The sequence below is a fragment of the Trachurus trachurus genome (assembly GCF_905171665.1).
Source record: "Trachurus trachurus genome assembly, chromosome: 4".
Taxonomy (NCBI): Eukaryota; Metazoa; Chordata; class Actinopteri; order Carangiformes; family Carangidae; genus Trachurus; species Trachurus trachurus.
This window is the reverse complement of record NC_139898.1, coordinates 23,073,342-23,090,897: the sequence shown is the minus strand read 5'-3', so window position 1 is coordinate 23,090,897 and position 17,556 is coordinate 23,073,342. Positions and strand designations below refer to the sequence as shown.

At 40.2% G+C, this 17,556-nt stretch overlaps 2 protein-coding genes across 2 annotated transcripts in view; one reads left to right on the top strand and one right to left on the bottom strand.

Moving 5' to 3' along the window:
* The first annotated feature begins 479 nt into the window (after positions 1-479).
* On the top strand, positions 480-2,397 carry uba52 (ubiquitin A-52 residue ribosomal protein fusion product 1). Its single transcript, XM_083969693.1, has 5 exons — positions 480-557; positions 978-1,089; positions 1,483-1,569; positions 1,881-1,983; positions 2,245-2,397. The coding sequence occupies exons 2-5, from the start codon at positions 987-989 to the stop codon at positions 2,336-2,338; spliced, it is 387 nt and encodes a 128-aa protein (XP_083825819.1). The 5' UTR covers positions 480-557; positions 978-986; the 3' UTR covers positions 2,339-2,397.
* Positions 2,398-3,583: 1,186 nt separating this feature from the next.
* The window catches only part of LOC310984305 (homer protein homolog 3-like), a 46,365-nt gene continuing 32,392 nt past the window's right edge, over positions 3,584-17,556 (bottom strand). Inside the window, exons 6-9 of the mRNA XM_083969487.1 lie at positions 15,935-16,091; positions 10,450-10,560; positions 9,358-9,438; positions 3,584-7,517 (exon numbers count right to left, since the gene is read on the bottom strand). Of these exons, the coding sequence (XP_083825613.1) occupies positions 7,332-7,517; positions 9,358-9,438; positions 10,450-10,560; positions 15,935-16,091 (535 nt within the window). The 3' untranslated portion in view covers positions 3,584-7,331. The remainder of the gene's footprint in view (positions 7,518-9,357; positions 9,439-10,449; positions 10,561-15,934; positions 16,092-17,556) is intronic.

Below are 17,556 nucleotides of genomic sequence, written 5' to 3'. Positions count from 1 at the left end.
GTGTCAATCATTTCATGTATAACGGTGGGGTGTAACTCTGTCAGTATAGTAAACACAGTTTGTGACATCAATAAAGCTGAAACAGTGGAGGAGAAAATGAAAATACTGAAGAAAAAATACAATTAGGTATGTCAGAATAATTTCCTTGCATCTCTACCTTGGTCACAGGTTTAGCAGCTTTGCCCCTGGCTCCTTGGAAGGAGGTGTTGTACTCGGAGACATGATGGCTGGGTTGACGTCTTTCCATTTTTATTGTGGGACAGCCCTCTTCTCCCTACAGAAATTAATATTTTAATTAACTTAAATTGAATTAAACAATAGTTTCTGGAGGAATCTAAGAGACACCCTCACACAGATCTCGTCACTGTTATTATCCATTACAATGTAACTCTCAAAACTAATTTGGAAAAAAAAAAAAAAAAAATCTACTCAAATTTGATAATAAAACATTTAGAAAAAAACATTTTATTACCGAGGGAACCGAGCAGGCGGAAGTGACGTATTTGAGCCGCCGTCCTCTTCCGCTCTCTTTTCGTTGAGGCTCAGCTAGAGGCCGGGTGAGTGCACGTTTCGTCCGGCGTATATTTGTCGATTTTTACCGATGTCTGAGTGTTTGAATGTCAATAAAAACACAATATTCACCGTCTAATAGCAGCCGATATTATGAATTGAGTGTCGCCGGTGTAGTTCTATGGGAAAAAGTAAAGAAATTTGTTAAAGGATTTCCACGCTAACGACCAGCAGCATGTGGCGAGGCCCCGCGGCTAGCATTAGCATGTAGCAACGCTGACACATCCAGGACACGTTTTCACAGATGTTAACAGTGGGCTGGATACAAACGTCGCTCTTATTACTACTAAACACATAGGTTTTTATGTTTACTGTGGTTAGGTTTTATGCTATCGCTGTTGAATTGCCGTTTGAACCCAGCTAACTAACTTAGCATCTGAAGCTAACGTCACTTCTCTCTCTTTTAGCCTGCAAACATGCAGATCTTCGTGAAGACGTTGACGGGGAAAACCATCACCCTCGAGGTTGAGCCCAGCGACACTATCGAAAATGTCAAGGCTAAGATCCAGGACAAGGAAGGTGAGTTTGCCACTAACTTGGTGTATATTGATTATCAACGTATCGGGTTTACAGTTGTCGACAGATCTATGTCTGAGTCATTTCTTTACCATCAAGGAAAGTATTTTGGGGCCAAACATGGGAAAGCAGAGTTGATTTACAGTAACAGATTTACTGATGAGGGAATAAAGTAGACTGTCTAATGAGTGAGAGGACATCTGACCGTCTAGTAGACCAATCAGAGGGCCAGACAGTGTCACACACTGATGAAACAGCAGATGACAACTTGGCAAGCAGGTCCACTTGTAGGACCATGTTTTGTTTGACATGTTTAAATCATGAGCAGTCTCCTCAGCCACTTGGATTATTGTCTGCTGTGTTGTTCTTGTGCAATAAACCATATTGTGTTTGCAGGAATTCCCCCTGATCAGCAGCGTCTGATCTTCGCCGGCAAACAGCTGGAGGATGGACGCACACTGTCTGACTACAACATCCAGAAAGGTAACAGTTACTGAATGTGTCTTGACTGTCACAAGAAATCATGTAATTACGCAACTGACAGGGAATTAGTTTAACAAATTAATACAGGGGGTTCTTTGAAATCTTAAGGATATTGGTGCTATTACTCTGCATCTTTGCCATACTGGTGTATGATGTGCATATAACACTGTCATAGATGTGTATCTGTAGTGCAGCATCAATGTAACTCTTAAAGGAGAGACCCCCATGAATCTTTAAAGAGTAGATTTTGCATAGGTCTGTGGATGTCACTGAATTTAAGATTGACATGAGATTGTTTTAATCTTCACCAGAGTCCACTCTTCATCTGGTTCTGCGTCTGCGTGGTGGCATCATCGAGCCTTCCCTGAGACAGCTGGCCCAGAAATACAACTGCGACAAGATGATCTGCCGCAAGTAAGTACAGATGTGTGCAGGTTACTGTTAATGTGCGATGAAGTGGTTGGTGGTTGTACGTACTTGTTCTAGAAAGTAATGGGGTACCTGGAGATAAGAGCCCGAAAGCTGACATGTAAACATGGGCTGAAGTGGCAAAGCACAGTAATTGTGAGCAGCTAAAGAAAGACTCTGTTGTACTGACCTCACAAGTTGGCTTTGGCTTCAAGTTGCTTCATAAAGACTTTACCTTAAATTAATTCCTGATGTCTTGTGTTCCAGGTGCTATGCTCGTCTGCATCCACGTGCCGTCAACTGCCGCAAGAAGAAGTGTGGACACACCAACAACCTTCGCCCCAAGAAGAAGCTGAAGTAGACATTTTGGCTGAAGCGGCATCAGTGCCATTTTGTGTTAAAATAAATGTGAGAAAATGATACTGATGGTCTGACTTGTGTTATTCAGTTGTGCCTTCACAGGACAGGGATATGGGTCTGTATAAGACAATTTCTACACTGACCAAAACAAGATAAGTCCGGTGTGGTAAATTGCAGTTACTGTTTGCCAAATGAGGAGTTTTCCAACTAGTTTGCGTCAGAGGCCTATTCATGAATTAATCTGGGTAACTCAGTAAACCTGCGTCTTCTGACTGGTTTAAACCAGGGCTGTGCAGATGTAATTTGGGTGAGACTTGCATTTTATTCCAATTTGACCTCAGAATAGCACATGCCACTTATCTCAACCTGAGTCGATGAGACTCTTTGGCAGATAAAAAGCACGTTAATGAATGAACACAATTGACAACAATACTATCAAACACTTTTCATGTGGCTGGTACTCAGACTAGCCAAATCCTCAAGGTACTGTGCTGTCTCCCATCACTACAAAGCTGTGAAAAGATATGTTTATCACAGCGTCCCCAGCTCCTGCTGCTGTTAATCAGCTGATTCAGTTTGATATCTGATGCTTTGTGCGCCACTTACACTCTAAACAGCTTTCCCCAGCCTTGCTACTGTAAGCAGCAGGACCAAAGAGCCACCATTGACTAGAAATGATCAAGTGTGTGTGATAACAGAGTCCAAGTGGACTGTCGGTTGAATGAATACCACAGAGTTAATGCACAAAAACAGAATTGAAAAATTAAGAATAGGCTTGATCTAGTCTCATCAGAGCATCTTGGCTTTTTCTGCTGCACGTTTGGTAAACCAGGATGACTTGTGATGGATGTAAAGCCAGGTCCAGTTAATGCAGATAAATGTGTGTTTACTTTAAAAACAAAAACAAAACTGCAGTATCGATTACAGATTGACCGGTGCAGGATTGGAAAGGACACAAAGCCACTGTCTTTCAAAGAGCTTCTTCAGTGACTGATACTGTATCTGTGGTATTTTAATCTGAATATCTACAGAAGATAATGAAATAACTGTGAAACACATTTATTTCCAAAGTCAGCCAGGATATCTGGAAAAGCTCTCTAGGATTTGTGCCCTCAGAATAGTTCAGTTAAACTAATAAACTACCAAATCACATGGGAATGTTAGGTGCAAACTGTGTGAATGCAAAAAAACAACAACACTGAATTTCTTGCCCTCCCATCACACAAAGAACACAGCAGTGACTTTGCATGACTAAGTTTTAATGTTAAACAGTTCTATACAAATATAAGGAACTCATCTCACATTGACAAACCCCATACAAACACCTGCTCTCCTCAAATTCAGCAATTCTTGCGAAACAACAAAACTGTGGCCAGTTGACAGTTTTCCTCTCATTTATCATTTACTTCTTCGATGAAACTAACCTGAAATATTCTGAGGTATTTTGAGTCTTACTGCAAGGTCAAACGTGTTGTTGGGACACTGCAATAAAAAACACGCTTAACTCTGATCATCCAATGGAGATGAAAGTTCAGCATCATACAGATGTTGTGTGTTAATTCCAGTTTATGTGGCATCAGCATGACCGTGGTGCATCTCAGGTGCTGCGTTCTCTCTTATAGCTGGTGACAGCTGTTTTAAAAATACCCTATTCCAGTGTATTTAAGGAGGAATCCATCCCAGATACCCAAACACATTCTGTTTATTGCCATTTACTGTAGTATGTATATTGAATATCATCCTTCCAATAAGGGCTATGAACTTTTCTTAAATTTTGCTTTACATGATGGTGATAGTGGAACATAGACGGCACATACATGGAGCTGTGCTAAAGTGTCATGTTTGTAATTTCAGCCATGAAGAGTCACAATGGAGACAAAGGTGTGATGTATGGAAGGTGCCAAACTACTGTAGTCTGAAACACAAGATTAATTTCTCCTTTTAACAGAATAATACTGAAGCTCTAATTCACTTTCTGGTAAATTATGTCATAACACAGCATGTGTAGGCTATTTTCAACACTAACATGCTGTTACACCACTTTTAAGCAAATCAATACTTAATTGATCTTGAAAGGAAAAAACAGTACTCTATATTTCTCCATTTCAGTAAAGAGGTCAGAGGTCAGTGGGGGTCTTACAGTTAGACGACAGTCTCTGCTCCATTTTTGTGTTAAAGAAACAACTGTGATGAATCCACACGGTTTTTATTGTGTGGTAACAATACACTGGAATAAGGCTGCAGTGACGCTAAGCGTTTCTGACATTAACCACGAGGAGCTCGTGCTGAGGAGCCGCTGGCCCTCTGTATTTTGTTCATGCTTGACAAAAGGCTGGTATCAATCGCATCTTATCTTTTTAAGCCATGAGAAAAAGAAATGCACAGCTGTGGATAAGATGAATGAGAACAGGAGTCGTTACCTATAAATTAGCCTACTTGTATTAACTATGAACAAGCATCTATGCTAGAAACTTTATTGCTAATTCAATGATACTTGCAGGTAGCAGCTGATGCCAGAAATGCCAGACAGTGTAATAAGTGGTCAAAGTGCTGAACCTAAGTCTTGCCTCTTAATTAATATGATAAATGCTGTAACATTACATTATTACTATTACTACTCTATTAGGTTGAACATAACTGAGGTGATCAATTTGAATGCCTATGCTAAAATCTAAAGTTAAGTAACGTCAACTGTAAACAAGTATCATAAATAAACCATTTGTTCAAACTGGTACAAGCCTTACAAAGTAACAATAGCAGGTTAATATAATAAAACTACCACGTTTATCAGGTGGTTTATTACATCAACAGATTTAGTTATGACCTGTTTAAATCACAATTTGACATGCTATTATGACTCTGGCAGTTACTGCGTCATCAGCTGAAAAGAACTGCACTTCTTCTTTGTACCTATCAATAACTCATCAGGAGGCGAGAAGCAAAAATCAATCGTTTGACTCAGATGTTCACATACAAAGCTTGACAAGTCAATTAAGTACCCATTTGCTAAAACTACTGCAGTTGTGCTTTTTTTTAAAACTCCAGCGAGGACTGAGATGTAGCACACTGCTTAAGTAACAACTTCACACACACTCTCTCACACACACACTCTTATGCGCACACAGTTTCACATTCCTTGGCAGGTACGGGGCCTCTGCAGAGCTCATGCAGTGCTCTCATAGTGATCTATGCTCTGCGGCTTCACTGAGCCTCTCTCTAGGGTTATTTTTACTATTATGATAAATGGTAGTGTTGAAGAACAGTAAAAAGTACATAAAGTAGAACAGGATCATATTGTGAACACAGACAAAATGTAAACAAAACAAAACTTGGCACAAACATTATCAAGTGCAATCTCAGGTTTCGACTCACAAGGCCACAGTGATACATGAAGACCCTGTCAAAGTGGCCGGCGGAGGGGACAGACCCGCCCCGCCAGCCAGTACCTTTCATTGATGTGCTATTATTGTGCCTGTGAGTAAACCTGTCCACGAGCATGAATAACAGAATAAGTGATGACAATAGAGCAGTCCTGATGAAACGTGAGCAAAACAAAAAATGGTTGTGCATTGGGTAAAGTGGATCAAATGGGAGCAGGTTGTTGCATCTCTGAGTTTGTCGATGTCCTGGCTGGTGTGAGTCCAGTCCAGGCTGCTGATGGTGAACTGGAGCTGGAGCTTTATTCAGGGTCTCTGCCTCAGTGTGTCCTCCTTACCCCGACCAAACTCCCACTGGGTGCATCTCCACAGTGTTAATAAAGGAAGGATGACACCAAAACAAACTAAAAGGTTATTATTATTGTAGAAAAGCAGGTTGATTTTTTTCAGTTGTCCTTTGAGATTTACCAGTGACATTATGCGAAAATGTAAATCTAAAAGCTTTATTCGTACCGAACAATTAGGTGCAGGCATCAGGCTGTTAAATTAATGAGGAAGCAGCATTTATGGACCGTCACTTTTAGGCGTCTATAAACCACATGTCCAGAATTATGATGGATTTTTTATGTTTAGTATAGCTATAAAAATGCAATTATTCATAAAACTTTATCTTTCAACCAAGCTGGGATGAAGCTCCTGCTGTTACACTTACTGTCTGTGTCCAGACCTGCAGCTCTGCAGGAAATCAGAGCACTGCTGGCCGTTCGCAAACAACTCTCTGGCCCTCCGTTTTTTGGTTGTTTCCAGGTCATACTCTTACTTTTTGCCTCTAAGGACAGTGAAAGTACATATACTTATAGAAGCATATTTATCACTGTATTAAATAGAGACAGATCACACAAAAATAAACAAGTAGAAAATCATTTGAATCCTGTTGGAAATGTGCTTTTGTGTAGAACTGTGCATTGACATGAATGAATCATGACCTCATTCACTTTTTAGGCATGAATATTGTTACCATAAACACACGGGACCATCACTGAAAAGACTTTCAGCCTCCTGCAGCTGCTGATTTACAGTTTTACACTATAAACCACTAAGTTGGGATTTTGACAAAATACACTATGTTGCCATGGCTCCAAAATGTAGGAGGAGGGCGCTGTTCTTCCAGAGAAACAGACCTAAAGCTGTCAAGAGTTACCAGTGATGGCAAATGGGCCATAAAGTTACAAACAAATCTAGCGTTAAAAACATTTCATCCTCCTCAGGATTGAAGGAGGTGCAGTTGATGGGAACTGTGACATGGGAAAATAAGCAACAGTAGCCAATTAGACTGTACTGCCACTTGTTTATGATCATTATTCCAGGGTTAATGAGACACTGATGCATAGTACAGATAGTTTATTCTGCACATGGTACCTGGAAGAGGTTTCTGATATTGTGTGTTTTTCCTGCACTGAGCTTAGAAACACAGATACATGAAGGTCGACACCTGTACATTTTCCTCCATACTGCTTTGATTTTTCTTCTGATGTTACATCAGTGAAAGAATAAATCAAGGCCACATGAAGGAGACCAGCTCTGACTGTGGAGATGCAGCCCAACTGCATGCTGTGGTTATTTATCGACGAGTTTGGCCAGGCTCTGTCTCAGGTCCTTCAGATCACAGATTTTGACGTCCAGAACCTCGATAACACGTTGGACCTCGCCCACCGCCTGCTCCCTCTCATCCCGATTGGAGGCCAGCGTCTTTTCAGCGCTTTGAACCCGGTCCTCCAGCTCAGTGTTTTGTCTCTCCAGATCCTGTAGATGCATAATCTGTAGTTAGGGCAGTTTTATTGCAGTTCTACTCACAAAGTAGTCCTAGATATTTTCTGCACACGTTGTATCCAACTTGTCATTTAGCATCAGCAATAAAATGCTCTTTGTTTCTCTATATCAATATTTCTTTGCAGGGCACATCTGGAAGTTTGTAGACCAGAGTGATTTATAATATTAAATGTCACATCTCTCTATAACCAACAATAATTGCTTTTGTTCTGCATGTATGGTTCCTCTACCCAAAGTTTGTTTGAGCAACACGTTATGATATGGACAGTCTGTCCCAGTATTTTCCTATATGTGTTCACTCTTTCTGCACATTTAAAGGTCAACACAATAGTACACATGCATATTGTAACAAATAGTGCCCATGCAAACTGGAGCAGCACAGCAGCTTTGGGGCAGATACAAGTAAAGCAAATGTAAATTTTTCATTACTTTTTAGGCTGTGAACTGTAATGGTGTTTACTGAGAATTTCCTATTAGGAACTGCTTTAAACTGTTCACACTGCTAATCTAAATGTGCAATTTTGTGTTTTATGAGGTTTCTCTGTATGCTGCCAAAAGCAGCGACGAATAGATTATGGAATAAACACAAGGACAGCAAAGGTTAAATATGAATACACATAATTCACAACTGACACCACTACTAAAAGTGATCGAGGACCTAATCAAGGCTATGCAATATGCATCACGTGCAATCTTCCGCATTAACATGGAAATTCAATACCATTTGTATTCTCCTTGAAATCCTCACTTCACCTGCACTGACTCTCTGCTGCACTGCTGATGGTCTGAGCTGCACTGTCTCCTCTCTAAGTACAGTATTGGCGCTTTGATTTTTTCCATTAGTTGACTGTCTGGAGAGCAGAAGAAACCAGCATACACCTGTCAGCACTCTACAAAACTGGAACTTCTTACTACAAGTAAGAAAGGTCATGTCTGTGTAGATCAAACCATGAGCACTTGTGTGAAACTTGAAAAGAAACTTCTTGAAAGACTGAACTTGGGAGATATGGTACAAAGGCAAAACAAAAAAAGATGCAAATGTCTCTGTTTATTCATGTTGACACTGAAATGCTTTCCTTTCTTCCTCTCAATTAATTAGTTTCCATACTTCTCTGTGATATAATACAAACACTAAGGTTAAGTTACAATGGAAATTGAGGAGATGAAACGCAACTGTGCAGAACAAATTCAATATAATTATAATTTACTGTAGAAACGTAGCTATAGAAAAGAAAAATCCCATTATCTCTGAGTGTTGTGCAGAATCCCACTAGTTCATCTGTACCTCCAACCGGTCCGCTAGCAGAAACGTGCACTTACAGGCTGCATAAAAGCAGACCTGATGGGAACCATTAAGAGTGACAGCTTGAATTTGCGAGGGTAAAGGGTGAGAAACTAATAAAGATAAATGAATAAACAGGGGGGAAAAATAAATCAAAACCATTTCTTATTTTATCAATCCCATTCTAGGTAGACTGTAATTCAACAGCTGTGTGACCTCAGGCTGCAATTTACATCAGCTTCAAAAATGGCACAGTGTCTAATTGCCATCCTCCCCACCCCCCTCATGTTTCTTTGTTATGTGTTATTATCATCATCTCTCTCTTGCTATATACACTGTTCTTTGTTAATTGAAAAAAAAAAAAAAAACTTTTACCGTATTCAATAAACTGAGTTGTGGACTAACATAGAATATATTCTGTGATCATAATTGTGAAAGAAATGGGTATCATCTCCCAGTACCAAGTAGACCTGCAAAACAGAGTTAGTCTGAGGAAATAAAAAGGAAATGGAAAACTGTTCATCAGTTTACCTGCAGTCTCTGCATGGCGTCCTCTCGCTCCTTCTCCAGCTCGCCCACATCTGTTTTCTTGCTTTGTAGACTGTGAATTTCCTGAAGACACAGTAATTTCAAACTGTCACAGCAGCACCTTCACACCACCGCTCTCATCCACGCACAACCACCATCCCAGTTTCCTTCTCTCTCGCTTTGCACCAAAATACCTGAGTCCATACACGCGGCTCATTTATCATACACAAGGTTAGTAGTAGGAACATACCACCATCACCATGCAATATTTTGCTGCCAAAAGTGGAGCTAGTTTAAATGATGGGGGCAGATGTGGTTATGTTAATGAGGCCGGAGAACGGCAGAAAGCTGCTTTCAATGAATATTTCACATTAATATCCCTCTTATTTATCTAAGGAAAATGGCTTTTGGCTGAGTCTAACCATAATGCATTAGGATGGACACTGCATTAAAAGCCTATGCAGAAAATACACAAAATGTTCATAAGATGATACATACCGGTAGGCGACAAGGAAAAAATAATATTAGAGCCAATTTGGATTAAAATATGAAGGTGATTCAAAAAGGTTAATATTGATGTGACATGGACATGAAGATGGACACCTGCCTGTCTCATGTCTTTATGTTCATATTGCTAGTTATTGTGAGGCTGTGGTGTGTTATCACAGCTCTCTCCAGCCATGAGTCAACAACGAGAAAAACGATGGTGACTCAAACATAAATCAAGGCCTTAGAAGAAATGGAAACAAGTGCATGAATAAAAGCCAGAAAACACTTCTTGGTTTTTGTCTGTGTCAAGTTGAATTTTGAAACGTTTTGTCAAGTAATTATGTTTTGGACAAGACAAAAACAGGATTATTGAACCAGTGAGATTTCATTAAAAGCCTTAAAAATGATTCAGAGAACAAATCCTCAAAGTGACACCATCAGTTTTCTAGCTCTCCCAGCTTAATACATTTACAGATAACAGTCTAACTTAATGTTTCCAGGTTGTTTTTAACGGTATATGTATATCAGCTGGAGGCTCAGGTTCACACAATCCCAGTGTTGTGAGGTAAATACATAAAGATGATGTACAGTGCATGGGCGTCTTGCCTGGTCTTTGGCGCTGAGCAGGGCTTCCAGCTCCTCCACTGACCGGTTCAGCTCCTCTCTACTGGCCTGAGTAGCAGCAGGGTGCCCCAGCTGGGCCTCCAGATCTGCCACCTGGAACACACACACACAAAACACACACTCAATAAATACATAGGCCCACTTAATTATACATTTATACTGCAAAAGACAAGCTAACACAGTCCACAGACATGCTTCCATTTCTGAGAGGCTGCACTTCTAGGCTCAGTGATGCTAAGAGCTAAATGTTAAGCTGTTCACAGTGAGGTGTTTACCACTGTTTACCATACTAACATGCGCTAATTAAACACAAAGAACAGCTGGAGGGTTGTTGTTTTTTTGTATTTTTGTTCATAATTGTTTGAGAAACTGAAATTTTGACATCAAGATAGCAACAAATGTATTACATTTTAAGTGGGGGGTGCTGATATCTGGACCAAAATTCATGGCAATCTGTCCAACCGTTATTAAAAAACACTTCATTCAAAGTGGGGGGAAAAAAAGTGAATCGAAACAACAAAAGAAAGAATTAATTCTCTGGGGACAGTGAATGAAAATTTGATGGATCCAAGTGTCTTTTATAAGCAATGTGATGACTGACAATAAGATTGAAAACAGCAGCAGCAGAACAGACACAAGAAAATTACTGGTTTCAACACTGCTTTGCAACTCTTCACCCTGCACCACTGGTTTTCTGAGCCTGCAATAATCAATTTAGGAGTTGGACAGTTTCCGTCTGGTCTAGTTTCATAATTTAATCCAACCAATTAGTGCACAGTCTGAAGTTGAAAAGCCCAGGTGTCGTGGGGATATGTTACCAGGTTTTTCCATAATTTGCTGATGGACACAGATGAGAAAGTAAAAAGAGAAAATAAACAGAAACCCAAAACGATGCAAGTCTCAGTCGAGAGGTTATGCCATGAAGCTTGTACAACCCTAACGTGTGGTATAATTTTCCAAACCCATAGAATAACATGTGGCCCTTCACCTCCAGCGAAAACACTAACATCACCGACAGCAGCGATGCACAAATGCAATAATAGGATTCCTTACAGATAAGCACACCCACTCACACACAGTACACACATGCTGTGTGCTCGATCATTACCGCTGACGGAGACGAGGGAAGCCAACACAGGGTCATCACCTACACGCCCACACACACTCACACATACAGTCAGAACCAAGTGTGTGTTTAGCAGCATCATGCAACACTCTCCTAGGCTGTGCAATGTAAAAACCAATCATGGACATTTTCTTGATTCATTTACCCTCTTGTGGCTCTTGACTTTCCACCACATACAGTACACATAACTAACTGACACGCGTTTTTCCCCAAAGTAGCCTGTGACAAAGACACGCAAACACACACAACTTCCACACAGTTTCCTGTGGAAAAAAGGCTTTACTGCCAATGGTCACAGTACTGAAACCCCTATGCAACTGAGATTTTTTTTTTCCTCTAAATTGCTGGAGAGATGTGACCTTTCATGAAAAATCATTTCATGAAAACTGTTTCTCCCTCTCTGACCCACTTCCCTGTGTTTAACATATTAATGGAAAAGCTAAAGGAGGGTGAGTGACAGTTTGACCAAACAAGGACAAGCTCTTCAGCCTTTGAAGTAAATTTAACTGGATGCAAAGCACCGACACCCACATGGTGAGGGGTTCAGTACCCAGAAGGCTTTGCTTACTGCAAATGAAAACACTACACTGTATGTTTTTGCACGGTGTGGGAGTAATCTGATTAAGACAACAATCTAATTGAGTCCCCAGTGTTTGTACAGTTTGAAGCAACAGGATTTTATAACAACAGGATTTACATCTGTTTTAAAACCGATAACGATCCCACTGCATCGCACTGTTTGTTTTGTAAATCTGACCTCAGCTCTGTTGACCTTTCACATTATGCACAATTATTGCCTGTTAAACACATATTTTGATTAAAACTGTGTTAAACAAGTTACATCTAACCAGTTCTTGACAGTGATGCTAAGAAAATCAGATAAGAAGATTTACATAGCAGTATGAATACCCAGGATTAAATGCTTGCACGCATGTCGGTTTAAAGGCTGCTGATGAAACCACACATATAATAAAAACATGACATGATCACATCTGATGGATGAACCATTTGTTTGCTAATTGTCTGCTGAATACACTTTGGCTGCTTATCTTTTACTCACAGCTACTCATAATAGAAATAATCGTATATCACTCAGCTGCCACTCAAACATTGAACTAAGCAAAGGGAAAAGTGAGGATTTAAATGAAAAGAACAAAAAAGCAAACAATGGAAGTGATTGTGTAGTAAACTGACAGAAAATCAACTGGCATCAATTTGTATATTTGGCTTTTCATTGTTAAACTAATTCAGGAAAATCCCTGGGTCCAGCTTCTTAAAATAAAGATTTAGTCTTCTGTGATAGTAAATCTTTCTTTGGTGTGGACTATTGGTGGGAAATCATGTTGGGAATTTTTCACTGGTTTGTGGCATTTATTGACCAAATGCTTGTATGATTTAAATAAGTAATCATTGGAAAAAAAAAAAAAAAAATCACCATTTATAGCCCTCAATATAGACCAAAAATACTGCTGTGACAGCAAATGATATGGAAAGGCTGGCTAAATAAAGCAGAGATGAAAGGAAATGTTTCTTCTAACAATATGACCTTGGCTTTGATTCCACTGGATGGATGTAAGGTTTGTGATGCAGGAATCATCATAGCATTTGTTACTGCTTACTCTGTACATTTCATCTGACCTATGATAACTGCATCAGCTGAACGTCTGAAATGTAAATGTGTGTGTACGTGTGTGTCTGAGGGCTGGAAGGCTTTTCCTGCTCCCATGTCAACATTCCCCCTTTTTCTCCCTTTTTCTCCCTTTAGCATCTCCTCTGCATTTTCACTGGCAATTTCAGAGTGGCTCTTTATAGATTCCACGCTATACGCTACGTCGCACGCCATCCAAGTCGGGCTTGGGTCGATGGGAGGACGGGGGGGTTGGGGGGGTTGGGGGGGTTGGGTTGGGGTTCACACGATCCCAGAGGACTCAACCTCTTTGTAGCCACTCTGTATGTGACAGCCACTGTCCCCAGAGGCACGAGCTCCATCTCTCTTTGAAATCCGCACAAATATCACAAAGAAAGAAAGGGTGTCTTTCTATATTAATGTATCCAGGAATGTTTTATTCTTAATAGACCGACAGGAGACTGAACAACCAGCAGTGTTGCATACGTAGATGCTGTATATCTAAGAGCAGTGAAGCCGAGTAAGACATCACAGCAGATACAGTGAGTTTCTATTTATTATTTATTTACCATATTCCAGTTAAATTAGAAATGTCTTTCTGTCTGTGTTCACTGTGGGTTATCAGCTGTTTTATTCCAATAGGATAAAAATGTGTGCATAAAATATTTTCTTGACCAAAATATAAACAACCACACTTCTATTTGTGCTTCTATCTCAAAATGATCATTTCAAGCTTGTGGGCAGTTTGAGAAATTAAAAACAAGTAGTGTATATGCATCTTATTTTGTTCAACCCAACACAAACCAAAAGACACAGCAGCTGTAGTTTTGAGAACACAATTTGCAATTGCAACAGACGTGACTGCAGCAGATAAATCTGTAGAATATAAAGTCAAACGTCAAGTCAAGTACGCAAAACATTGAACGTTTTTATTCCTTTTTTTCTTGTCTTCACCTGTATTCTGTCTGCACTTTGCCTTTCTGTTGACGATACTTAAAAGAACTTGTCTTGCCAAAGTCACAACGACCAATTAGCTGGAACGGAGCAGGGTCAGAGTCAACCCAGAAACCCAGAAAATAAACACAGAGCCTTTGTGCGGCAGATGAACGCCAACATGGCTGAAGCCGAGAGTAGGATGACGAGGGAGAACGAGTCAGCCAACGCCAACCTAGCTCTCTCCTTCTGCTCCTACGGTGATTTATCTTCTTCCTGCAACTGGGGCAGAGAAGGGGGAGGGAGGTGGGCAGTATAGGGTGTCCTGTCCCAAAAAAAAAAAAAAAAAAATCATCCCTGCCCCCCTCAAACACCCCGTTGCCAAACCCTAGAGGCCTGCTCTACTTCTAGCCACCTGGTTGACTTTGCTGCAGTGTGTGTGTAGCTCCGTGTGTGTGTGTGTGTGTGTGTGTGTGTGTGTGTGCATGTATTTGTGGGGGTAACCTTCACCTGGACTCGTAGCAAGAGATGAAACCACAATGAGGGCTAAAAATAAAAAAGGGCCTGTTTTCTGTCACTGGTGATAATAGTTTCATTGCGGGCCGGATGCGGCAGCACTTAATTCTGTCGCACTGAAGAAGCCTTGTTAAGCTTGACCAAGGGCATAATTTTCTATCCCTAAATTAAAGATGAAATGTCTGCGTTGTGGCTCTGCGATTATCACGGGAGCCTGTCAACAGAAATATCCCAGGGTAGGGTGGAGAGGGCTGGGCTGAGGGGCGAGTGGGCTGGGTGAAAAATGCATCTGCAGTTTGGAACGGACCGAACCCATGTGGGGATTTGATGTGATACTTATAGATGTATGAATAAATAAAATCATCACACCCAGTGGCCATCTATAAGTGGTCACACAGGGCAGGTATAACAGAAAACTGGACAATAAATAAGAGTATGATGTAAAGTTAGAATAAAGATCCTAACATGTTATAGGTAAATTAAAGTGAATTGGCAAGATATATTTTACAATTTTCTTAATAATGCTGTAATAATGTTTTTTCTTTTGATTTATTAACTATAGTCAGAGACACAGAGAAATTTCCTCCTTAACGTGTGAAATAATGAAACGGTGACCTGAAAACGCTCAACTCAGCACAATGGGGATAAAAACAGGAAGTGTATCCAGTTTATTGAGGGGGGTTATCCTATATCAAGCAAGTTTCACTGGCTAACTTTTAAGTGTTTGTGATTTTAAAAAAAAATAAATAAAAAAAAGCTAAATCACGATATTTTGTGATGTTGAACTGTTAAAAACTAGACTAGAGTGGACAGGCAGTCATGAAACTGCATCACACAATATAACACAGTGCAGTAAGTGTCACCCTGTGTAGCCTCTGCTCTGTTATTCTTTTGAGTGGTGTTTTTCTCACCACTTTGTTACTCTTCACATTCTCCTATGCTGCTGCTTTAGACAGCTGAATGATGGCTATGGGGCCTCATACTACATCGGAGAATTCAGAAAATACTTATTTCTGATTAATTTGCAGGTGTCTTTTAAAATGTAGGTTCAAGACAATTGAAAAAATACCTCCAGTCAGTAATGGAGTCTAACAATGATTCTGTAACTGTAGTCAATATTAAGTATAGGCTACATTCATTCTTACATCTCTTACAATATGTTCTCCCTGAGTTTCTGAACAATTATGTGATGAGGCTTGAGGAAAAACACAAACCACAGCATTGCTGGGGTTTTGCATGGCACGGTGTCATTTCTACACGGTCACCTGGTCTCGGAGGCGATCGGTCTCCTCCTCGTATTCAGCCAGCTGTTTCTTCCACTGCTCCACGCTGCTGTTGGCTTCCTGCAGCGCTTCCACCAGCTTGGCGTTACTGTCCTGCAGGGTGAAGAGCTCGGCCTCCAGGTTTATCTCACACATAGACCTGAGGAGAAGTCACAGAAAGAGTCATTTAAAGCTGCGGTAGTACAGTGTTTATAGCTATTTTGGAGAAGGGGGACAGTTTAATACTAACTCTTTTAGCTCTAATTTTGGTTTCTACCATCTCATTAAGGGAAATATTAGGCTCTTTAGCTGCCATATGCTCCCGTACAATCTCCAGGTGATTGATTTATTTTGACTTTTATCTGTCATTTGCTCCTAGGTATGTTACATGCTGTGAGTTTGTCTGACTGAAAACAGCTGACTGCAGGCAATGAAATTGACATCATGTGTCATTTGTAGTAATTTGATCTATTGTTATTGTAAAAAGAAAAAAAAGATTGACACAGCTTTCAAATTTTGATTGGATACCACTGTCAAGAAGCAGCACTGTTGGTGAGCAAAATGCAGAAGATAATGAGGTTGTACAATGCAACTTTTATGTTTATATGCTGTAACAGCTGTTTGGAGAAGTGTGATGGCCCATTCATTTGATGAGCCATAATCCTGTGGATTTCAGATGTTTCAGAGAAGTTTAAATAAGTGTAATTTTCTCCCCTATACCCTCACTGCAACCCTGCAACAATCCTGAACAAATGGTAGCACTAACTACTAAGGGTGTTCAGCTTTGGTATTTAAATTAAAGTATTTACACATTTGAAGTAAATTAAGCAAATTAAGAGTTGTCTTAAAGGGATGGTTCAACATCTTGGCAAATTGTCCCATTGCCATAATCCCTATAGTTTTAGCAGTAGGTTCGTTACCTTTAATTGTCGGTGCAAGCTATTTTTAGAACAGCGGAGCAGAGCCGCAAGCTGCTCAGAGCTACGCTATGGAGGCTCATGGGATTTCTTGGTTTCCCTCATCAAACTCATCAAATACACAATCCAACAACTCCAAAACGCTCTTGTGGACAAGTTGTGACCTGCACATTCACCACACTATGAAATAATAACGTAACGTTACGAGACAGAGTTGTTTTCGAGGTAAATAAATGCAAAACAGCTGATGCGCATTGCCTTCAGGGGCAGTTTTTCGGCGAGCAGCCTCTGTATTTGCCTCGAAAACAACTCCGTCTCGAATCTACTCCAAAAACTATAGGGATTATGGCAATGGGCCAATTTGCTTAAATGTTGAACTATCCCTTTAAAATAACATTATTCACAATTGTTTGTCATTTCAGGTGTTTATATGTGGATCTTTGAAAACAATTTGGCTTGTAACCTGTTAAATAAGACAACAGCTCCGTTAACAGTGGAAAATTACACCAGTGGGCCCTATGCAAAAAAACAAACAAACAAAAAAAAACAAAAAAAAGAACTCCTTTATTAAGAAGTGTAAAGAGAGAAGAGGTTCGGTGTAAGGTCAGGACTCAGAGGGGATTGTTTAATAAACCAGAAAGCTTTCAGAAGAGATGATGGAGTTTAGGAAGCTGAGTCTTTGCCATGACGACCAAACCAACAGCTTGG

Bases quoted from the DNA above. Each gene is read 5' to 3' on its own strand.
- uba52 (XM_083969693.1), top strand. From the start codon at position 987: ATGCAGATCTTCGTGAAGACGTTGACGGGGAAAACCATCACCCTCGAG. The intron at 1,090-1,482 runs GTGAGTTTGCCA...TTGTGTTTGCAG, and splicing joins TAAGATCCAGGACAAGGAAG to GAATTCCCCCTGATCAGCAG. The intron at 1,570-1,880 runs GTAACAGTTACT...AATCTTCACCAG, and splicing joins TGACTACAACATCCAGAAAG to AGTCCACTCTTCATCTGGTT.